This window comes from Uranotaenia lowii, chromosome 3 (assembly GCF_029784155.1).
Source record: "Uranotaenia lowii strain MFRU-FL chromosome 3, ASM2978415v1, whole genome shotgun sequence".
NCBI classification, from domain to species: Eukaryota; Metazoa; Arthropoda; class Insecta; order Diptera; family Culicidae; genus Uranotaenia; species Uranotaenia lowii.
In genome coordinates this window covers 86576555-86602168 of record NC_073693.1, presented here as the reverse complement: position 1 = coordinate 86602168, position 25614 = coordinate 86576555, and the positions used below count along the sequence as shown (strand labels likewise).

The following is a 25614-nucleotide window of genomic DNA, read 5'->3' as shown; positions in this document are numbered from 1 at the left end:
TATAGTTTTGATTGCTTCAAACGGCGAGAAAGCACTGAAAATACTGGTACAACCTGACGGTGGACCACAAAAACGGATAATATTTCAATTAGTGAAAAAATCGCGCAAAGTAGTCAACTTTGAAAAATTCCAGTAAATTCAATTTTTTTGCTTCGAAAATCTAAAGACAGCAAAATGTTAGATTTTTAATAAAGTTTGTAGTCATATTTTTTAAAAGACTCTACCATCGCTCAAACAGTATTTACTAGCAATCGAATAAAAAGTAGGTTTTTCAGATCACTTTTTTGAACTTTTTGTGACCATTTCATTAAAAAAAAATTAAAAAAATATTTCTTTGTTCCATGATGTAGACATTAACTTCAGCTTTCATATGTATAAGATAAATATTTTTTTGGACGTGTTATATATGAACTACAGCAGTTTTCCTGAGGCATGTTTTTTCGGATTTTTTTTCTTTCATGCTGAATAACGAGAAAACTAGAAGCTTAGCTATATATAACGTTCTAAACATATTTTACTGACATTACAAGGTTTCTATTGATATAAGTTTTATATGAAGTTCATAATCATTCAAACGACTTAAATGGATTTTACTTTTGGAGTGTCAAAATGACACTCTAAGTCGGAAAAGGGAGTTTTTTGCTTCCAGGGTTCGTCCATAAATAAAGTAAAGATGCAAAATTAAAGAACTTTTGAATTCATTTAGGGTCCCCGAAGAAATTTTTGCTTTTTGAAGCTTCTGAAAAAAGTTACAAGCATTCAAACTTGAAATAGTGTCAAAGTGACACTCTAATGCGGATGAGGGTTAAATACAAAAAAGCTGCCAAAAGTGATGAGCATTTTAAAAATAAAATTGATTTTTCGGACTTTTTACTTTCTGAACCAGTTTCAGATATCTTGGTAATACATATCGACTTTATTTTTAAATTTTGAGTAATAAGAATAAATTACCTACACAATGAATATAATATCATCAAAATCGGTTAACATTTACAGCCAGGAGAACGAAATCAAACTACAACTCAAATTTCCCCGAAACGGATATTTTGCGAACGGCATGGAAAGGTTAATTTTTGCTCGATTAAAGGGTGATACGGTCAAAATTTGGTCAAGGGAAAACGCATGTAAATCGGTGAAATCGTTTATTTAAAAAATCAAATTAAATTTCTTTTTCAAGTTTAATTAATATAAAATTCAGGAAAAATATTCAGTTAGGCTTCCACTTTTCCAAATCCGAATTGCCAGGCCTTACGCTTATCCCTGCCATCAGATTATGTACAGCCACCTTGTCCACCTTCTTCGCCTAAGAAAGCCAGTTTGCCTTGAACTGTTGCTCGTCCTTAGCAGTTTTTTTGGTCTTCTTTAGGTTCCGCTTGACAATATCCCAGTATTGCTCAATTGGGCGGAGCTCTGGCGTGTTGGGAGGGTTCTTGTCCTTGGGAACCACCTGCACGTTGTTGGCGGCGTACCACTCCATGGCCTTTTTACTGTAATGGCAAGATGCCAAATCCCGCCAAAACAGTACGGAACAACCGTGTTTCTTCAGGAAAAGCAGCAGACGTTTATTCAAACACTCTTTCACGTAAATTTCTTGGTTGACAGTCCTGGAAGCTATGAGAATGCTGCTTTTCAAACCACAGGTACAGATGGCTTGCCAAACCAGATATTTCTTCGCGAACTTTGAGAGTTTCATGTGCTTGAAAATATCTGCTACCTTTCCCTTTCCTTTTGCCGTATAAAACTCCTGTCCCGGAAGCTGCTTGTAGTCGGCTTTGACGTAGGTTTCGTCGTCCATTACCACGCAGTCAAACTTCGTCAGCATCGTCGTGTACAGCCTCCGGGATCGCGCTTTGGCCGTCGTATTTTGTTTATCATCGCGATTTAGAGTCACTCCCTTCTTGTAAATCGATAGTCCGACTCGTTTTTTGGCTCGATGCACGGTTGTAGACGATACACCCAGCTTATTTGCGGCATCTCGGAGAAAGAGGTTAGGGTTTCGCTTGAAACTACCGGCAACTCTCTTTGTCGTCTCAGCGGCTTCCGGTTTTCGATTTCCCCCCGATCCAGACTTCCTGGTTGTCGACAAACGCTCCCCAAACACTTTAATTGCATTTGTAACGGTTGATTTGGCAACTTTTAGCAATTTTGTCAGCTTTGCGTGCGAGTAGTTCGGATTTTCGCGTTGCGCGAGCAAAATTTTGATACGCTGCTCTTCTTCCTTGGACGGCATTTTGACAACTGAAGAGTGAATTCCAAGCAGGGTTGCCAACATATTTTTTCAAAAATCAGAGAACAGGCGAAATAAAAATCAGGCAAAAACGGACATTTCGCTCAAAGTGATGACCTTTTTTTTTGTTTTGATCATCGCTCCACATTTTCACACTAATATGTGTTGTGAGCCTACTTGGTTGAATAATTCTACTGCATCAAGCAATCGAAAGATTTCAATTAAATCCCTTCTTTAAATAAGAATTAACGGAAATCTTTCGAATGCTTTGATTCAGCCACATTTTCACTTTTTCACTTCAGCTATGCAACCTACTCAAGTTCCCTTACTACCCATTTTTCATGACATTCGCAAAAATCAGGCAAAATCAGGCATATTTTAAATAATCAGGGAAATTCAATGGCTTATCAGGTTATCAGGCAGAGCCTCGAAAAATCAGGCAATGCCTGAAAAATCAGGCACATTGGCATCTCTGATTCCAAGATCAAAATAGAAGCAACATTCTACACACACACACCTTTAAAATGAGGGGTGTTCAGGTTTTTTAAATGTAAAATTGAAAGAAAAACGTCAAGTTGATATTGACCAAATTTTGACCGTAACACCCGAAAGGTTTGTTGGTACACATCTAATCCACTGCGGGTTGATTCCGTATAGGAGCTGCGATTGCTTCGCCTCCCATACAGAATTAACCGTTGCTGAGCAAAAATTCAACCGATTAGTTTAAGCTTTCTTCCATTAACCCTTCTCACCTTACCATTACCATACATACATTTTCAAAACCACCTTTCAAATATTCCATCTTCCAAGCGCCCTAGCTTTAACTATCCACCTATCATTTCCTATTTATTGATTTTCATTCTACTTGAGTTCATTTCGCCGAAATGCCATTACAATATTATAACAAAGTAATGATGGCGATAAAAATCTGAAAACATATATAGTATTTCAATAAATGGACACAAATTTGGAATGGGAGGGTGCTTGAATACGAGAAATGCTTCTATGATAAATTAAGGACCCTCCATTCTTTCATCGAGGAGATTCAAAGAGGGAAGGGGGGCTTCCATACAATTGTTCTGCATAACTCGAGAATCAATTGAGCAAAAAATCAACTTAAGCATCAACCGGTTTTTGAGTACGAGAAATATTTCTATGAACATTAAGTACTCATCCCTCCAAAGTGTAGATAGGAAGAGGAGATGGAACTCCCTTTCAAGATTTTGCATAACTCGAGAACTAACAAAACAAATGGAATCATATTTGGCATGGGATGGTATTAAAATACGATAAATATTTTTAAAACTATTCGAAACCATTCCTTCCTTGCAGTTTTAGGTTAGGATCAGGATATAGATCAGGAAAGGATAGAAACAGAATTGGGGATATAGAAAGGGAGGAGGATTTCCATCCATAATAAATTTTTTTTTAACTCGAGAATTAATCTAACAAATGGACAAAATTTGATATAGGAAATTATTTTGGCATGATTCCACGATAAGTTGAGACACCACCTTCCAGTGAGCAGTAGGGGGGGGAGTACGCCCAATACAATTTTGTTAGCATATGTCCTTAATTTATGCTAATAAAGCCAGCAAATAGAATCAAGTATGGCATGGAAAAGTATTTGGAAGGAGGTATATTTTTACGATTGTCATAGACCTTTGTACCTTGCAGTGTAGAAAGGGCAGTGAAAATTAGGTTTGACTTAAATTACTGTTTTTGAGAGCCCGAAAAAAGCCTACCATATGAAAGAAAAAAAAATTATAAGGAAAATAAACTCAAATTCGTTTGATTTTTCACAACTGACTTGATGTGTTTTTCTGACAACACCGATTTTGGTTCCCTTAATATCTGGCATCGGTTGTATCGTTATGGAAATTGTAACAAATAACGTATGTAACATCGGCTTACCTGTACCCAACGGAAAGTTGATCGACTTCTGCACCACCTTAGTCACAGTGACCTTGGAGCTCGCTTCCTTCTTGGCGGTTTCAACCTCCTCAACAACACTGGATCCGGCAGGAGCAGAACTAACCGTCACAACAGTCTGTTGCTGCGCAACTTGGGCAACCTGGTGCAGAGGTTTGGCCTTCACTATGGTGGCTCCTCCGGCTACGGTAACGGCAGTCGTTCCGGCCATGATGGAAGCCGCCGAACTGGTAACATTGGAAGAACTGGCAGCCGTTGCGGTTGCGGTAGCAGTGCTGGCATTTCGAATGACCAAAATCGACTGAGATTTGTCGATGCGTTTAAGCGTGCGAAGCAGAATCGGTCCATCGGTGGATCCGTTCTTGTTGAAGCGTTGCTGCAGAAAAATGGGACCACCCTCTTGAGTAGTGGCTAGGGTTGTCTTCTTCAAGCCATCCGGCTGAAGCAGAATCGTTCCATCGGTGCTTTTGATGGCCGGCTGGAACAAAATGGTATTGGTAGCACCGGTTGTGGTTTGTACTTCGGGGACGGGCTTAGCTTTGAGCCGTTGATGCTGCAGCAGAATCGGTTTATCTTCATCGCTAAGTAAACTCAACAGTTCATGGGTGTTCTGGAGAATAATCTGTCCATTTTCGGACCGGGAACCACGAACCAGAATTATGTTGCTGTGCTGCTGAGGCTGGCCAGTGACGGTTGCTGATTGAGCTTGCTGCAGATGGATTTGCGACTGAAGCTGACGGGAAGCTGCTTCGGAAATGGTGACCGTTTTGCTGGTGTCCAGTCCAGTGATGATCGCTCCACCTGGAGCCGTGACTGGAGTGGAAGTTGTGACCACTTTGGCGAGTTCATTTGCGCTGCTGGACGATGTTGTCACTGCATTGGAACTTTCATCGGCTGGTGGACCTGAAAATTGAAGGAGAAGATCATGTTAATGCTAAGTTATCAATAATAATGGAGACGTAGGGCTTGAAAACAAATACTGGGTTGAGGCAGGGATGCATGGATTTACCGTAGTTTGGTTAAGCAATTCAAATCTCTTTTTTTTAATTCTTTGTTTTGTTCCGATAAGATTTTGCAAATTTCTTGCAAAAAATGTTCCTTAGGTGCAGAAAGATGTTTGTAATTGATTTAGATTAAAATATTTATTAGAATATCTTCGATATTTGACATATACATTATAATATCGTGATAAAAATACCAATTTTTCAATATCAAAAATATTTTTTATCAATACATGCTCAGGAACTCAGTAATTTCCATACGTTTCCGAGATATGTTGATTTTGATCAGTGTTATTTTAAAACCTCACTATGCATTTAATAGTTAAATTACATACATAAAAAAACTCGTCGGAATTATAGAAACAGTTTTAAAATAAACTTTACATCGAACGTATTTTGTTCGTTTTCTGGCAAAATATTCGGCTTCATAAAGACTTTCCCCAGCAAACATTTAAAAGGGTATATCGCAGGAACAACAGAATTATTCAAACAAATATATCAGATGAAAAGATTGTATTAAACTTACTAAAATAGCATATAGCTACAAAAGTGGAGGCGATATATCTACAATGACAAGATTTTAACGATTCGATTTTCCCACAAAAAACAAAATATACGATTTTAAGTAATTTGAGTAAAACGAAAAAAAATCTCCCCGATCGAGATTTGAACTCCAGTCCTACGAGTTGGCTGTCCGGTATCTTACCACGATGCCAACTCATCAGTTGATAAGATTCTGCTATAGCTCTATATGTAAGATTCTGTTCACGAACCGGTCGAAGGAAGAAAGAAGGAAGGATCGCCCAATTATCGTAAATCAGTTCACTCAAATCGTAAATGTCGAATTAGCATATTCTCAACTATTTGAAAACATATTTACGAATTGACTAAACTGCTATCCGATTCAACTTTTTTTGGGCAAAGCTTGTCGTAAATGAATGATAGAAAATCACTCAATACCAACTTGTTTACGATGGTTATTGAAAATGTCTTAATATTCGATTTGGATTATCATTTCTATTACGATTTCATGTTAGCTGGGTCTTTTCAACTTGTTGTTTAAAGTGTACTCCTTCCGTGAAGCAGATGAACTTCTGGCAAATGCACTCACATGTGTAAAGTTTTTTTAGCCTCAAAATTTTTTGGTCCAGAAGCAACGTTCTCTCTTACCACCAAGTACATAGGCTAGTAAAGTCACGAAACGAACGACAAAACAGAACCGCCCCAGAAAGACACAAGTTAGCGGATGTGGCCGCGTCTTTTCGCCACTCGCCGTATAACAAATGTGTTTAATCAGCGAATTTTTTCGCTGCCCATTAAACTGAAGTGTTGAATAAATCGTTCTCGGGATGTTGATTAGATTTACTAACAGTTTATTGGTTCTTCCCCTCTATGAATTTTTTAAAGGGATGAGAAGGACTCGTATGTTTTCCAAACATTTTATCGTTAAGGGCTCCTGGCAGTTAAAATTGTTGAAAAATACTGTCAACTTTATAGGCTATAGTTTCCTAGTTCTATAGAAGGTAAATCTCAACATCAAATCTGACAATTAAAGGTAATTTTGAAGCGCTTTGAAATTTTAAAAACTCACTTGAAGCAACCGTCGAATGTCAACTAGTCTCGCCGAATAAGACGTTTAACTAATTGTAATCACTGGCTGCTTGCACATCTGAACTGCAATAAAATGCCATTGTAACTATTCAATTTATCTGCTTTGCCGATGACATTGATATAGTCGGCAGATCAACTGCGGCAGTGGGGGAGATCTACCGCAAACTGAAACGCGAAGCAGGAAGGATTGGGTTGATGATTACATGCTCCAAGTCGAAATACATGCTGGCCTGCGGATCCGAGACCGACCGAACCCGCTTGTCCAGTAATAACAAGGTCACGATCGACGGCGACGAGCTGGAGATAGTCGAAGACTTTGTCTATCTCGGCTCACTGGCGACCGCAGACAATGACACCAGCCGTGAGATCCGGAGGCGAATTATCAGCGGAAGTCGTGCCTACTATGGACTCCACAAGCAACTGTGGTCGAGAAGACTTAGCCCTCGCACGAAATGTAACCTGTATATGACGCTCATTAGACCGGTTGTTCTCTACGGGCACGAGACATGGATATTGCTCGAGGAGGACCTGCGTACACTCGAAGTATTCGAGCGACGAGTGTTAAGAACCATCTTTGGCGGCGTACAGGAGAACGGAGTGTGGAGGCGAAGGATGAACCACGAGCTCGCGCGACTCTACGGCGAACCCAGTATCCAGAAGGTGGTGAAAGCTGGCCGGATACGCTGGGCGGGACATGTTGCAAGAATGCCGGACGACTGTCCTGCAAAACAGGTGTTCGCTACGAATCCGGTAGGAACAAGACGAGCGGGGGCGCAACGAGCGAGGTGGTTAGACCAAGTGGAGCGTGATCTGGCGAACGTGGGGTGCCCGAGAAATTGGAGAACAGTTGCCTTGGACCGAGTGAATTATAGGAATTATGTTCGTCAAGTTATGTCGTGAGATGGAATACTATGTAAATAAAATAATAAGTAACTATTCAACATCGGATCGCTAGCGACAATTTGCAATTGGAAGTTTTCTTTTTAAATGAGAAACGGTTTAGAATGGTTCTATTCGTTGGGTAGATGAACTTTATGAACTGGAACCGTTCACCCCTGTCTGTATTGGGGTTAAGGAAAGTATCCCTCTCTACAGTCAGGTTTGGAAGGAGATCAGAATTTCAAATTCATTTTAAGTGCGTTTGGGATATGTAAGCAATTTTCATGATGGATGGGGTAAACATATTTTTGAAAAAAACATAAGTCCTCTTTAAAAATATATAAAAATTAGGTAAGCGTTTAATGATCCTCAAATATAAAGAACAAAGAAATAAATCGAAAATTTATTTTTCACTTCAACCGTTTTTGTACTGCGTTCAATATGTAGTTTTAAACTTGTTAGATTCTGTTAGTAATTTGTCATACAATAACATAAATAACTTACCACTAGCTTAAAAGGCAATCTAAACTGAGTTATGGGGATTTTTTTTTATCTGACAATTTGGGCCAGAGGTCTTCGGATTTTCTCCAAATTTTAAAATTTTGTTCGTTTCAGCACCATTAAAAAAACATGTGTTTTTGCAGATTTCTAAAAATTTTATTTTTCGAGTTAGATAGCGTGTAAGTTTTTTTTAAATTAAAATTTACCTCTTTTCAAATGCCCATAATTTTGTCAATTTTCAACGTAGAATATAAGATAGCACATCAAAACGCATTAAATTTTTACCAGTTATTCAAATAAAATAACACAAAAATATTATATATTGATTCTCAGTATACAAAATAGTAAATACATATGTTAAAAACAACGTCCAAAAATACATATTCCATTTTCTGGTGTTATTAGTTTCACAACTTTCATTTGAAGACACCTAAGTGGGCCAACAACTCCTTTTGGAGTTATGGAGGAAACAGTGAGTTTGGAAATTCATATGAACTGTACAGTTTGAGTAAGTAATCCAGTTGAATCGCCTTTAAGATTTACTACTATTGATTGCATCTGAAGAGATGAAAGGATTTCCACTACAAAACATTCAGTTGCTTATGAGCATAAGGTTTTCTTGGCCACATCATTTACTTACTTACAATACTTCCTAAGCTAGTTATTAATAAACTGATTTTTAGAGGTCAAGATTCTTATTTAGCCGATAGCTCAGAGAATGATTATTTTAGAAACTTGACATCTGAGACAAAGTTGTAGAAAATTTGATTTTAAATAAGTTTGTCGACGACATCAAAGAGCCAAAACCTTTTTTAGAAAAGTTAGAAATTTTATCTCACTTGTAGGGGGATAAATCAGAAAAATAATAGTTTTTTTTATTATATATAGAGCTTATTTTACTGACAAACTTCTCCGAAGACACCAATAAGCTAAAATGTGAACTAAAAAGGTTATAAGCAACGATCACGTTTTTCACCACTGTGCATTGTTAAAGGGTGATACTGTCAAAATTCGGTAAATCGGTGAAATCGTTTATTTAAAAAATCAAATTAAATTTCTTTTTCAAGTTTATTTAGTATAAAATTCAGGAAAAATATTCAGTTAGGCTTCCGCTTTTCCAAATCCGAAGTGCCGGGCCTTACGCTTTACCCCTGCCATCAGATTTTGTACAGCCACCTTGTCCACCTTCTTCGCCGCAGAAAGCCTGAACTGCTGCTCGTCCTTAGCAGTTTTTTTGGTCTTCTTTAGGTTCCGCTTGACAATAGCCCAGTATTTCTCAATTGGGCGGAGCTCTGGCGTGTTGGGAGGGTTCTTGTCCTTGGGAACCACCTGCACGTTGTTGGCGGCGTACCACTCCATGGCCTTTTTACCGTAATGGCAAGATGGCAAATCCGGCCAAAACAGTACGGAACAACCGTGTTTCTTCAGGAAAGGCAGCAGACGTTTATTCAAACACTCTTTCATGTACATTTCTTGGTTGACAGTCCCGGAAGCCATTAAAATGCTGCTTTTCAAACCACAGGTACATATGGCTTGCCAAACCAGATATTGCTTCGCGAACTTTGACAGTTTCATGTGCTTGAAAATATCTGCTACATTTCCCCTTCCTTTTGCCGTATAAAACTCCTGTCCCGAAAGCTGCTTGTAGTCGGCTTTGACGTAGGTTTCGTCGTCCATTACTACACAGTCAAACTTCGTCAGCATCGTCGTGTACAGCCTCCGGAATCGCGCTTTGGCCGTCGTATTTTGTTTATCATCGCGATTTAGAGTAACTACCTTCTTGTAAGTCGATAGTCCGGCTCGTTTTTTGGCTCGATGCACGGTTGTAGACGATACACCCAGTTTATTTGCGGCATCTCAGAGGGAGAGGTTAGGGTTTCGCTTGAAACTACCGGCAACTCTCTTTGTCGTCTCAGCGGCTTCCGGTTTTCGATTTCTCCCCGATCTAGACTTCCTGGCCGTCAACAAACGTTCCCCAAACACTTTAATTACATTTGTAACGGTTGATTTGGCAACTTTTAGCGATTTTGCCAGCTTTGCGTGCGAGTAGCTCGGATTTTCGCGATGCGCGAGCAAAATTTTGATACGCTGTTCTTCTCCCTCGGACGGCATTTTGACAACTGAAGAGTGAATTCCAAAATCAAAATAGGAGCAACATTCTACACACACACCTTCAAAATGAGGGGTGTTCAGGTTTTTTAAATACAAAATTGAAAGAAATACTTCAAGTTGATATTGACCAAATTTTAACCGTATCACCCTTTATCAGCAAATTCTCAAATATTTTTCTAAAAATGCTAAAACTAGATATAGGTCGGTAGTTGTTTACATCTTTAGGATCACTTGATTTTCATCTAGGAGTCCCTATTGCTGTTCTAAAACAATCCGAGAAACCTCCTGTTTCTATTATTGAGTAGAATTTTTAGAGGATGGAGGATGAAAAAAGAATGTTGTTATTTCTTACGACGCTGGTAGGGAAAAAATCTGGCCCATGGCTTTTTAGTTTTTGAGAGTATGTATGATCGAGCTAACTTCAGTTCCATCACTTGGTTGCACTTCGTTGATATTGGCCAGGGCACCAAACTCCCATTCAATTTGTGATTTATAAAAAAAAAACGTAACTTTGAGCCCCTGGAGGCACCCTTAAGTAGAGCCCAATTGAGCAAAAATATTTCACAGGTCAGATTTTAAGCCATTTTAGAGAATGTATCTCGAGGATAAATTTTTTCCCGTACATCCATTGCCACCCTTAGGAATATAAATATGCGCTATGGCTTAATCACAACAAGGAGAAGTAAAACTTATTGACTTGTAGTTTGTGTTGGTATTTTTTTCAAAAAGTTTATTTTGATCGAACAGTTGGCAAAAAAATTTCCTTCGAAGGTAAAGTTATTGTTAGCTCATAATCGAATTTAGTTTGATAACATCATTCTTTACAGCTGATATTAAATATCATCGATTTTATCATCGAAATAAGACGAAATGTTTTTTTTGCCGAGGCGTTTAATCTTCCTTGTTTTTTTTATTAGATTTTATTTTTCAAATAGGGCTCACATGGGGGTTTAAATGTTTCTAGTAGGTACTTAATTATTCAAAGGCTTTTTTGAAATCCACTCTAAGCATTAACAACAGATATAAGCTAGTTTGGATCGTATTGTTTCTGAGAAGTGTATTGCTCCCAATCTCAATACTTTTGTAGGAAGCGAAACAGAAGTTTCCATTAAGGTGTTCGAAGTTATCATTTTTGTTCAAGAATTTCGTTTTGTAGTTTTCCTACACCAAACCTAAATTTCCGGGTTTATTTTAAATCCAAATTATTCTGTTTCGGTTGTTTCAGCGACACTGGTTTGAGGACAACAACAACAACAAAGATTCGAAACTCAGACGAAACTCATTTAACGATATTACCATGTAACGCGTTAGATTCGGATAGGTTTAGTAGACAAGTTTACACTATATAGACACAAGTAGCTTCACACATACCTACGGCTGGCGAAACCTTTCGGTGACAACGAAATATGGTTCAGGATGTCTGCTACTTAGCTATAATGCTACTCCGGTTCGTTTGTGGAGCAAAACCAGCTAAGCACGGCACGGAACAGCACAGCCCGGCACACGCACCAGATTGCGGAAGTAAATTATGAAAGCAAACAACTAATAAATATCACCCATTTTACCGTTTTCCAAATTCAGTCGGATTTCGGGGTGGGTGGTTTACTACGGATGTGGCTGCTTATCTGAGAAGGAATTCAGGGGTTTCTGCTCATTTTACTTTCATTGCTAGGTTCCCTTACTTAACAGAAGATTATCTACATATATGTTGAATGCTTGGAAGTAGTGAAGTATAATACAAAATATCAATTGAGTAAATTCCCAAATATTTATTTATCTGAGTAAAAAAAATATCAAAGATGTCAGCCTGTTGAAGTCTTTTTTCAATTGTGAGTCCCATTAAAGTAAAAAGGAATGTACATTTCTATTAGCCTTCTCCAGCCGTTCCTCGCCAAAAGGAGCCATTTCAATTTCTTTTCTCCAGAAAAGACCGAGAAGGCACGGTATAAATTGCATCTTAATTTACGATCCACCCAATTTGTCACGACTTATCGTGCAACATTCACTGGTGGCAGCAGCAACAAACTGGGTAGAAAAAGTAACAGAAAAAAATCGGGTCCTTTTCCAAGGGAAAAAAAACCAACAAGCACCGGTAATGGCGAACAAAATATAAGCACTTTTTAATGCGAGTCAATTAGGATGAAAGATCGCTATCCGCCAGTCATGGTCCTGTCCCGGACAATTGTCCTCTCGGGACTTCTCTCTGTATCGCGCTCGCTGACCGGAGACCCTGAGGGACCAAGGTGCCATAAATATCCCATTTGTAGATTTTTATTGCCATCTAATATTGGGGACATGTGTGTTTACTTTTTTTTTCTCTCTCTTGTTGGTTTGCCTTCCTTTCAACGAACGGACTTTATAACTTCATTTTTTGGTCTTCTTTCCGAGAAAAACCACTTCACTCATGTGATCCGGGGGAAAGTTTTGCCTTCATGTTCCGTAAAAGTCCAATCGTCCGTTACCGGAAAGCTGGATTTTTGCCAGCGTCCGACCAGATTTGGGTTGTCCTGCCGGCCGGTCATGATTCACACTTTTCTTGAGCGAGCGGCGGGAAGACAACCGAGGGGAGCGGAACCGAGTAGGTACTTTGCTAGTTTGAAATGACCAAACTTTTGTTCCAGATTGGCCTCTCCCGGAAAAAGGGTTTGGGTAAAGGTGCTAATTTGGGGAATTTTCTCAACGTTCATCCGGCCCGGTGTATATCAGTTTTGCTTTTTGGTTTTCAGGACCAACATCAACAACTATGTCAACAGAAGAGTAGATGAGAGAGGGCTTTGTGGTTTCTGGGTGGGGAAACTATGGGGTTGATGAAAAGTCTCTGGAACAGGAACCGCAAAACCGAAATGAGCTAATCTACATAACAAATTATTTCGGCTCAGTCATTCGAGCACGTTTTGATGTTTCATACAAGGTGTAACGTTAAAAATTTCATTATAATTACAATTTTCACTAAGAAAAGTGTTTAATAGCGTGCTTTTTATTTTATTTACATTCAAATGCAAATGCCTTTATGGTGATAATATTTTTTAAATGGAACACGGCACAAATATAATTCATGGAAAAGTAAACTGTGGTGTTGAAAAGAATAAGAAAGATTCTCAAGTGTTGTTAAAATATGTTATGAGCTCAGAACATGGGGGTTCTGGAAGTTATTATCGCATTCCCTTAAGCTGAAGATATATCTCTTAAAACTTCACTAAATTTTGTCTCAGCCCGTATCATCTTACGGTTTAATAATTTGTTTTTCAAATTAACGTAGCTTTTTCCAAGTTTTTAAGAACTGCGTCTCACACTCGGAGTACTGCTTTTTTGAGAACCTTCATCCGGTGAGTCATAAGTAGAGGGCATAAATAAATGTCACAATTACGTATGTTTGTAGATAAGGGAGCTTTTCAAAAGCTTGGCTTTCCTGTTGGGGAGAGAGTATTTTGCGACCAATTAGTTGATCTATTGTTTGCCTTCAAGGGCAAGTACGCATCTGTTCTCCATGTCAGGGGCGGCGTGCGGAGTGCAACAACGTCCTGGTGGTGTTCGGGACCCAAAACAGCAACATCACGACGGTCCTCCTGCGAGATAGTAAGGTTAGCTGCGGGCCTTGCGAGCCCGTTACTACAAAAAACATATGCAACGAACAACGAACAACAAATTTCGGATGGAAATCGGCAAAGACCCACGCGACGAAAAGGGACTAGCGATTGGAAACTTGGAACATGGAACTGCCGATCTCTAAATTTTGTGGGCAGTACCCACGTGCTCTCCAACGAATTGAAGAGCCGCGAATTCGACATCGTAGCGCTGCAGGAGTTATGCTGGAAGGGCTCCACGGTACTAACGTACACAGATGGTCGTGCCATCTACCAGAGCTGCGGCAACACACACGAGCTTGGAACAGCTTTTATAGTGATGGGAAAGATGCAAAAGCGCGTGATCGGGTGGTGGCCGATCAACTCACGAATGTGCCGGTTGAGAATCAAGGGCCGGTTCTTCAACATCAGCATGGTCAACGTGCACAGCCCTCACCTCAGAAGTACCGGTGACGACTAAGACGAATTTTACGCGCAGCTGGAGCGTGAATACGAACGTTGCCCAAAACATGATATCAAGATCGTCATCGGGGATTTTAATGCTCAGGTCGGCCAGGAGGAGGAATTAAAACCGACAATTGGAAGGTTCAGTGCGCACCAGCTGACCAACGAAAACGGCCTAAGACTTATTGATTTCGCCGCCTCCAAACGAATGGCCGTACGTAGTACCTTTTTCCAGCACCGCCTCCCACACAAGTACACCTGGAGATCACCGTACCAAACGCAATCACAGATCGACCACGTTTTGATTGACAGCCGGCACTTCTCGGACATCATCGACGTCAGATCCTGTCGAGGCGCCAACATCGAGTCAGATCACTATCTGGTGATGGTGAAGATGCACCCAAAACTCTCCGTTGTGAACAACACACGAAAACGGCGCTCGCCTCGGTTAAATATCACACGACTGAAGCAACCTGAGGTCGCGGCAGACTACGCGCAATCGGTCGAAGCAGCGCTGCCGGCAGAGGGCGAGCTTGACGAAGCCCCTCTCGAGGACTGTTGGAATACCATCAAGACAGCCATCAACAGTGCTGCGGAGAACGTCATTGGTTATGTGGAGCGAACTCGACGGAACGACTGGTTTGACGAGGAGTGTAGGAGGGTGATGGACGAAGAGAATGCCGCACGGGCGGCAGTTGTGCAGAGAGGCACCCGTCGAAATGTGGAAAATCATCGACAGCGGAAGAGGCAGCGAGTCCGAATTTTACAGGAGAAAAAGCGCCGCCTGGAGGAGGAGGAGCTCAAGGAGCTGGAGCAGCTGCATCGTTCCCAAGAATCCGAAAACGCATCCCGCAAATGCTTTGTGCCGCAAGCCGAAATGTGCCGGGATAAGGACGGAGGCATCCTGACTGACAATCATGAGGTGGTCAAAAGGTGGAAGCAGCACTTCGATGAACACCTGAACGGCGCACATGCAGGAGATCAAGACGGTGGGGGAAGGTACATCGCCGGCGTAGCCAACGACGTAGAGGAGCCACTCCCAACGATGAGTGAAGTTAAGGAAGCCATTCGCCATCTGAATAGAAACAAGTCGGCTGGAAGAATGGCATCGCAGCTGAACTCATCAAAATGGGCCCGGACGAGTTGGCCGATTGCCTACACCGGTTGATAGTCCGGATCTGGGACATAGATCAGCTACTGGAGGAGTGGAAGGAGGGGGTAATATGCCCTATCTACAAGAAGGGCGACAAACTGGACTGTGAGAACTACCGAGCGATCACTGTCCTCAATGCCGCCTACAAAGTGTTGTCCCGAATCCTACTCCGCCGCCTAACGCCACAAACAAACAGATTCGTGGGAAGTCATCAGGCCGGCTTCATGGAGGGACGGTCAACGACGGACCAGATATTCACATTACGGCAAATCCTCCAAAAATGCCGGGAACACCAAGTCCCTACGCACCATCTATTCATCGACTTCAAAGCCGCATACGACACGATCGACCGTAACGAGCTATGGAAAATCATGGAAGAGAACGGCTTTTCCGGGAAGCTGATCAGACTGATCAAGGCGACGATGGATGGAACGCAGTGTTGTGTACGGATTTCGGGTGAATTGTCGAGTTCATTCGAATCGCGCAGGGGGCTTCGACAAGGTGGTGGTCTTTCCTGCATGATGTTCAACGTGGCGCTAGAAGGTGTTATTCGACGAGCGGTGGGCGAAATACGGGGCACGATTTTCAACAGATCCAGTCAACTTATCTGCTTTGCCGATGACATTGATATAGTCGGCAGATCATCTGCGGCGGTGGAGGAGATCTACCGCAAACTGAAACGCGAAGCAGGAAGGATTGGGATGATGATTAATACGTCCAAGACGAAGTACATGCTGGCCTGCGGATCCGAGACCTACCGAACCCGCTTGTCAAGTAATAACAAGGTCACGATCGACGGCAACGAGCTGGAGATAGTCGAAGACTTTGGCCAGCTTCTACTGGAAGCCCTAGCAAGACCAACCACAGGAATGGGAGCGAGTCCATCATTGACGTCACCTTCTGTAGTCCGGGCTGGACGAGCGACTGGAGGGTAAGCGATGCGTTCATCGATAGCTATCACTTTGCAATTCGTTATCGTGTGGGCACAAGTACACGGGTAGGTAGAAGGGGTACGACAACAGGAGCACAACAGGACGACGACGGAATTCGCGAACCTACGTACTAGCTGCCTACGGGCTAGGCGACATATGCAGAGAGCGATGTCCCCGTCAGCGAGTGCGGAGCGAAGAGTGCCCTAAGCAAGTCTGCCCTCTGCAAGGTGATCAAGGTAAGAAAAAAGGCACGTTCAGGCAACTCTGCGAGGACGACAATGACAACCCCTGGGGCGACGCTTACAAAATTGTCATGGCCAAGATTTCGTTAGAGGAACTACGGGACATTGCTAAGTCCCTCTAGCTGAATAAAGCTCCGGGATCGGATGGCATCCCTAACGTTGTAGTTTAGACTCCCGCAATCGCCAACTACAGTATATGACCGGTGAGGGACTGGAAACAGTGAGTGCCTCGGAAGGTGTTCCACATGGATCGATTCTTGGCACGGTATTGTGGAAATGTACCGGGCCCATCAACCGAAGAGGTCCATCTACTCGCCACAGTAGCGATCAAGAAGGTGAAAAGTTGGATGCGCTCCAAGAGCTTGCGTCTTGCTCACCACAAGACCGAGATGGCCCTGATTACCAGCCCGATTTCAGCACAATCAGGGACGATTGCGGCAGGACCACGCGCAATCGATTCCAAGCGTGCGATCAAGTACCTGGGGGTGATGGTCAACGATCGGCGGAGCTTTACGGCGCACGTCGACTACGCCTGTAAAAGAGCGGCAATTTCGGCTGATGTTGGTCATGCACATCTCGTTCTTGCTAAAGGAAGATATCTTCTGCTACGAGCACAGGCACAAGCCCGATGTACGGAAATATGCCAGAGAGGGCTCGATGTCCAGCTAGCAGCACCAGTGGGACAGCTCGGAACGTGGCTGGTGGACCCATCGCTTGATCCCTAACGTTGGATTTTGGATGGATTTCTGCATGACACCGTTCTTGACTGGTCACGGATGCTTCATGCAGTACCAGCATCGGTTTGAACACGTGGCCTCGCCATTCTGTCCAACTTGAAACACCAAAGCACATAGTGTTCAATTGTCCGAGGCTTGAAGGGGTACGCACTTACATGTTTGCCGACAACATCGTGCGGAGGATGTGTGAGGATGCCAATACTAGGCGGGTGGTCAGCGATTGGTTCACCCGTTCATGACTGACATGCAGAGGAGTTGGAACCAGCACCAGTCGGGAAGCATCTGACTAATGTGCGTCCGAACCTGGCAGTAAAGCATACAAAGGTTAAACACGGAGTATCCCAGCCGAACGCGCCCCCTGCGACGGAGGCTGTGGGGATAAGACATGACCTTCTCCGCAGTCGAACTCGTAGGGGGAAGAGTATTCACGTCGTGGAATACTCACGGGTAGAGTGGTCTCACGTCACCATTGGATGAGCCACTCGAGTCGGGTAGGATGATATCAACGTCGGGATTCAACTGAGTCGTAAACGTAAAAGACCCGTGCGTGTGCTGTGACAGGCGCGAGTCCAGGATAAGCTGCCTAGGGTTGCCAGCCCCAAAGTTGCTAGCCAAAGGAAGGCAGAAGACCGGACCACGGTCGGAGTAGAATGCCCTTTTAGCGGGGGGCATTCGATTAGTGTGCGTCCAAACCTAGCAGTAAAGCATACAAAGATAAGACTCTACTTTCTGCGTATTCCGAGCTGTTAGGTACGTGGTGAACGCGATGCCTACGACGGGAGCTGCGGGGATAAGATAATACCTTCTTAGCAGTCGAGCTCGTAGGGGGAAGAGTATTTACCGTTGCAAAATACTCTCTGATAGAGTGACTTCACGTCGTCGGCGAGTGAGTCACTCGAGTCGGTTTAGGATGACGTCTTCACCGGGAATCATCCAAGTAGTTTCGTAAAGCCTCGGACGTGTGCTGTGGCAGGCGCGTGTCCAGGATGAGCTGCAGTCGATTCGGCACATGAACGGGCAAAGAGGAGAGGGCCTCGAGCCAAACCCAATGAGACCAAAATCATTGGTCTCTTGCAGTGATCTCGAACAGAAGCGGAGCGCACGATAGTCGTGGAAACCAAGCGAGCCTCGAGTTACGAGTAAAGGCCGAACCTCGAGTCGTCAGAGGAGAGGTCCTTCGACTTGAATCGCAACAAGAGGCAGGGTATATATGCTGGAGTTTGGACTTGAAACTGAGTATGTAAGCCGATGAGCGCTTAAGCGCGGACTTGGACTCCCATCTGCTGTTTCTTTGTGATAGCTGCTTGAGTGATTTTTTGCCCGATCGGGTACCATCTCATGTGTTCAACTCGTCCGTGTTTCAATGTGGGTAGGAATGCGATAGGTTTCTTCATCGCTATCTATCAACATTGAAACGACGAGGGGCAAAGAATCATGCAAGTAGTTCAAAAGCTGTTCACAAATCAAAAGCTCTGCTCACATTTTCACCAACTATTAAATTTCTTCTACCCAAAGCGCTCTAGCTTTGATCTTTCCGCCTATAATACTTTCATTTCTGTCTATATATTCTACCTTGAATTTCATAACTCGCAGAGATGCTGAAAATTAAGTAAGAATATATCTCAACGGCGATCAAAACAAGATGATTATTTAATCGGTTATAGTATTTTAAAGTTCAGCGGAAGCCGCCATCTTGTAATTCAAGATGACGTCAGATAGCGAAATTCGACTTCTTCTAGTTTAGCCCTTTAACCCACTACCCATATGTAGAAGTTTCACCTTAGATTTGTCCCGGAGAAGATCTCATTCAACCTTTTCTATTGCAAATGGGTTTCCAAGTCCTTGGAATCTTGGAGGTTGACAACGTTCAATAATATAGTAAAGCAAGTATGTAGGTGTTACTCATGTGACGTCAAATAAGCTCCATCTCGAATATAATAACACATCAGTGTAACACTGAGGATCATCACACAAATACATTCCATGGATGGTCGGTGAGTAGCAAACAGGCGAACTTTCACACTTGTACACAAATTACTTCTTCTCAGTAATATTGACATCATGATGTCTATCTTATTACAGCCGTATTTTACTAGTTTAGTCGCTCAAAAATCCTGTTAATCACTTTTCTTAAATAAATTTATGTAACGGGTTACTCAAAAAATAATCTAAATAATATGGCAGAAAAGTGGTTCATCAAATAAGTACCGTTTCTAGACTCGACCTTCTCCAATGCTATTAACCGATACAAAGTGTCCAGGTTTTATCTCCGAACTCAACACTCATCGCAAGAAAACACTCTCGAAATTATTCCCAAAAATTCAACTTGTGTGGTCAACCTAATATCTACCTTTCTAAACGAACGATCCCGATTTCCTGAATCGTAAAAAGAAAGCAATAGCAAGCAACAACGAGAACCCAGTAGCAAAACCCGGGAAGGAAGTGAAAATTAACAAGAGGGATTATTTGTCGTCACTCGCCCCTGTAGCCTGCGGTGAGTGTGATTGAATAAATGAGCAACCTTTTCCGTTTTCTCTCTCGGTCCAAATTCCGTCGTCGTCGTTCTGGTTGTTGTCCTGGTTCTGTTCCGGCCTGTCTACAAGCCAAAATATGACCACAATAAGAAGGGAGAAAGCCCGATGTGAAAGATGGCGAATCGAAAAAGGTTACAGGGGAGAAAAAAAGGTCCAACAATCTCTCGGACAAATTAATAATATAATCACCGCATCATTTGTCATTGTCAGTGACTAGTTTTTTATGACCCTGGTTAAGATAAGTATCAGTTTATTTTTCGGTTTGGCGGCTTTCTTTCTTTCGGCGTAATTGCTTGTTTACCTGAATGGGAAGCATATTTAATTCGGCTCAATTAATTACTTCCATTCCTATGGGGCCTTCGATAAGGGCGTTTGTGAAACGGCAAACATTATTCAGTATTTTTTTCTGAGATATTGAAAGGACATATTTTGCTTCATAAAAAAGTTGAAAAAATCGCATATCTAATGATGTCAGTTCAGGATGTCTTGTAAAAAACTTATCTACCACTGGAGCTCGAAAATAATTACAAAAAATTAAAACTAAGTTCTGTTAAGCAAGTTTGATCGGAGAAACGATTGGGCAACAATTTCCGGTACAAGACAGAATTCAATTTCCAACCGTATCTTCCTTTATCGGTTGCCCTTTTATCACGGACAAATAGTTGTCCACATAAACTTCCGCCAAAGTGCATCCGGCACTTGGTGGTACAAATGGAGACTACTTTTTGACCATCATCGAAAACGATGCCACCCGTTCCATTGAGTTTTTTCCTTGATTTTTTTTTCTCTGTGAAGTTTGTTCAAAACGGAACGTTGTGTTCCATTGAAGTGGTATTGCAACATTTTTCTTGACCGTCTCCCTGTATATCTTTTGTGCATCAGCCAGCAGAGTCATGTGGACAAAGATAGAAAAAAAACAGAACGTGAAAGATTTACCGAACCTGAAGTGGGGAAACCGATAACTGACCAACGGCTTTCGAAGCATTTACGTTCCTGAGCTTGTCTCAGGAAGGTTTTCGATAGTGGTCATATCGCTGCTAGTTGTTTTAAGAAAAGGTCTAGATGAAAAATGATGAGAAGTATTATAGAAAATTTCCAGCTTCAAATTGGAAAACCATGTTGATTTGACCTATTCAATGAACAAATTCAAAGACAAACAAAATTCATGCTTTACTTGAAAGTGATTGAGCCTAAGTCCATTTTTGAACAGTTATTCAGAAAATCCCCTTTCATTCCATTGAAAATTCAGCATAAGCTGTCATCTTGGATTTCAAGATGGCATCCGAAAGCGAAATTCAACTTCTACTCGTTTAGCCAAGGCTGAACTAATGGGGGGGGGGCAAAATGGCCAATTGCCCCGGGCCTTCCGGCTCAGGGAGGCCCACTTCAATTTCAACAAATCTATAAAAAGAAATCAAAGCAAGAAAATTGGAATGAAAAAATTTGAAATATAACAACTAAAGGGGCCCCGTGATATAGGTAATATCTAGAATAGCTTTTCTTTTACATAAGTTAAGGGCTCCCCTAGAGAAAGCAGTCGAGGAGTTCTCCGGCATTCTTCAGACTGCGAATTTCAAAATTTTGGTATTGAATTTCAAAATTTCAAACTAAAAATCTGGACAAAAATTATGTAAACCGAATTGGATAAAATTTGCAGGAATAGGAGGAAAAACACTTCAAATTTTCATTTTTCTTTTTATTCGAAACATATAAGTCAGGATAATCTGTAAAGAACAGGTATAATAAAGAAAAACTTTTCCTCATTTTTATTACAAACAAACGTCTTGCATAATAATAATGTTCATTATTACGTTAACTATCCAAGTAATGGTTGTTGTACTAATGTAGCAGCTAATTTCGCCAAAACTGGTTCACAGTGCAGAGAAGCTTTATGATAAAAATTTTAGAATTTTATCCGGTCTTCTGCCCGGGAAAATACCGGGTACTATTATAACTTTTCACTCTTCAATCATTATTATTGAAATATCCGCTGGTTTCTAAACCCTTTTACTTTCATATTTTTTAAAATAAAATCTAGAAAAAAAACTGTAGTTGCTCAAATTGGACCGATCGACAGTACTGAGTTTCTTTATTAAATTTCCATCAAAATTTCTGTCTTAGACTTGAAATTCGTATTGAAATATTTTCAACTTATTTTACCAATTTTTTATCACTGAAGTAAATATCCAATTCAATTTTGATCATTCTAAAATTATCATCATTCCGATCTCAAAGTAGAGTTGCAAATATCGTTGAGTGGTTCTCTAAACATGAATATTTCTATGTTTTGTATCTAATCTTTTTCCAGATTCAAATCATTGAAATTTTCAAGTCTTGTGCTGTTTCTTCAATTACTGAAGTTCAGTTTTATGATTTTTCTGAATTTTGAGAACTCAGTATCTTCGTTTTTAAAAAACTTTTTTCAAACATTTAACATCTATTCTGATTTTTTTATTTTTCATCATTTTTTCACATATACCCCTTTGGCTTTGGAGGAATCGAATGAAACTTTTGTCACAATTAGAATAATAATTTGATAAGTTTTTTTTTATCTGATGGGAGTCATATTCATTAACATTTCAAGAAAATGTTTTTTTTTTGTGTTTCAAAAATATAAAATTGGCTCTGATTGAATCTTTGAATCTCCCTTTTTTTGTTTTGTTCATATTTTGTTTCTCAATACTTGATTTTAAATTCTGATTAAGATTTGAGACACTGAATTGTGGTTCGGAATATAACCTGATTTTTTAGTTTCGAATTTGAATTTAATTATTAAGTTTTTTTTAATTATTTCAGCTTCAAATCTTTATAACATTTCCCAATTGTTTTCAGGTGAATATTTCTCGATGAAACACAGCCAGCATCAATGATGAAATGGAAAACATTTAAAATATCTATCCAGTCATTATTCTAAATCAGAGAATTTTAGTTGGTGATAAGGGTTAAAAAAATGAGAATTGAATTTTGCATTTTGATGCTCAAATCAAAGCTTTTATTTTAGTGAAATTTTTAAACTCTTCCGCAATGTTTGCACGTGATTAGATAACAAATTTTACCAGATACCACAAACCATCTCAAGGTGGCCAACGAACCGGGAAAAAACCGGGAATCGAAAATGGGACCGGGAATCGAAAATGGAACCGGGAAAACCGGGAAAAAAACAGGAATTTCAAATGACCGGGAAAAAATTTAATGGATTATTTTTTCTCTAAATTAACTTATTGAGCTCTAAATTTCATTCATGTTACTATTTTTTTTCTCAAAAGCGATATAAAATCGGGATTCAAATGCCATAGAGAAAATGTGGGCAAAAGACGAGAATTTCTTGAAATACCAGTGTATACCTTTTAATGCTCTGAAGTGTTCGAGTTCTAAAATGTATTAAGATTTTTTTGTGAATTTACTTATTTTTGACATTTATAAATTTACATATTTTTGACAAGCGGCAAAAACGCGAAAAATTTATCTCGCATATGTTTGAAAAAATTGTTTTTCCAAATTAAATTAAATTTTTGAGCTTCGAGAGTCGGGAAATTAAAAAAAAATTGCGGGAGAAAATGCGATAAAACAGAAAAATTCAAAATGAGTAGCCACCGTGTAACATAGTTTATGGTTAAAAAGCACAAAAGGTAGAACAAGATCCCAAATGTTTGTGTGATATTATTATACATTTTGCACTTTTACTGGTAATCGCATTCTTTATTGATTAAAAAACGTTAAGAAAAACATATCGTTAAAATGTATGAGCTACGAATCACATTGAGAAATTATCACAATAAAAAAGTGAATTTGAAAAGCACACACAATTGAATGAGGATTTCAAATTTTAAGAATAACGATATTTTATTTTTCTAGTTGGATTTCTAATTCAGACTCCGAATTTAGATATATATGTCAAGTCCAAAGTCAAGCACCCAGAACTCAGGCTCTAAAAATATTTAAAAATGTTTACTGAAAACCTCACTCAGTATTCAAGACGAAAATCAAAACAAAACTTAGGAGGAATAAAATGTAATGAATTCTGTTTTCAAAATGGCAGAGAATATAAATAAATAAGAATAATAATCAGGATCAATCAGCTATAATTCGAATCATGAATCCAAACTTAAAGTTGTTAAGTTTTGATTTGCAGATCCGTGATTCACCCGAAATTCATCGTTGATGATTATATTTCAAATTTCAGAATACAGAAACCAGAGCTCAATAGTCAAATTTTGTGTTATAAAGAAATTTTAATTGGAACATCGTCGTTTTTATTTAATCGATAAATTGTAGACAAAATCAAAGTTTTGCAGCAGATGTTGAATGAGATATGAAGAATCGATGGGTATAAGTACTTAAATCAAAATTGACGATATTGGCACCTCATCCCTCTGATTCTAAGGGGCTGAATTATTTTCTAATCCTTTGCATTTAAACCTGCTTAAACTATTTTTTAAAGAAATCCCAAAAAGCATCACCGTTACCTGAATAACCTTACGTTCAACATTTGAAAAAAAAGTCATATTTTGGTTTAAAAACCCCTGATAATCATATTCATGTATTTCCAAACTGGGAAGATCATAAAAACTCGATCGAAAAAACCGGGAATTTGAAAATGGAAACTCGCTGGCCACCCTGCTTCTACGCTGACATCATGGCTATTTGAAGACAGTATACAGAACTTATCTCCAGTTCTTATTCTCGTTTAAAATCTTTTGTATTCTCTGGGGTGTCATTTAAAAATCGAATCATAGGGGCCCCCCAAGAAAAATTGCCCCGGCCCCCCCGATGGCTTAATCAGACCCTGCGTCTAGATCTTTTACCCAACACCAACATTGTGGGAATTTCATGCGAATTTAAGTCATTTACAATATTTTAAAACTAAGCGGAAGCCACCATCTTGGATTTCAAGATAGCATCAGACAACGAAATTTAACTTCAACTCATGGTATTATTCCACCAGACATTAACAATCAATCCCATATTTATTTCATTTAAAAGTCTTTCCTCATTTACTGAACTAATGATTAACACCTAAGAAATGAGGGACGCATCCTGCGCGTGTAATTGGTTGGCTTGCGAGAGAAACGTCAAATTTTAACAATTTATATGGCTCTCATAAAACCATTATAAAAATATTTAATAAGCCATTCATCTGATCATAATAAAGCTATTAAGCATTGAATCGACTAACGCCATGTTAGTTGCAAAATCTAAGGGCAAAAAATGACGCAATGTTGACGGATTCATGAAGTCAAGTATTTGAAAATATTATTTCAGGCATATTTTCAGTGTGGTCCATAATGTTTACGATGTCATTATGTCATGTTTTACAATAATATTTAAAAAAAATGTTTTTCGTGAATTTAAAAAAAAAATTTTCCCGAAAAAATTATTTTATTCTAAATATTTGACAAGGGGCATTTATTAAGGGGGCATGTTTTATAAACTAACACTATTTAGTAGCTTGTACCAGCGAGCTCGCGACACTTGTTTTCGTCACCTAGAAATCAAACCCTTTCACTAGAGGCGTCGCAAGTTGAAATCGGAGCTAAACTGATTTCTACCGGTACTAAAACTAGTCGCTTGTACAAGCGAACTCGCGACACAAATTTTTGCCACCTATAAGATAAACCCTTTCACTAGAGGGGTTGCAAGTTAAAATCGGAGGTTTACTTATTTCTCGTGCTACTTACACTAGTAACTTGTACTAGCGACCTCGCGACACTAATTTTCTTCAATT

General features: G+C 40.1%; 1 protein-coding gene across 6 annotated transcripts in view; it reads right to left on the bottom strand.

Moving 5' to 3' along the window:
* Positions 1 to 25614, bottom strand: part of LOC129756408 (uncharacterized) — a 434792-nt gene that overhangs the window by 360638 nt on the left and 48540 nt on the right. For all 6 annotated transcript variants that reach the window (XM_055753271.1, XM_055753273.1, XM_055753274.1 and 3 more), the window contains exon 2: positions 4142 to 5062. In XM_055753271.1, the coding sequence (XP_055609246.1) occupies positions 4142 to 5062 (921 nt within the window). The remainder of the gene's footprint in view (positions 1 to 4141; positions 5063 to 25614) is intronic.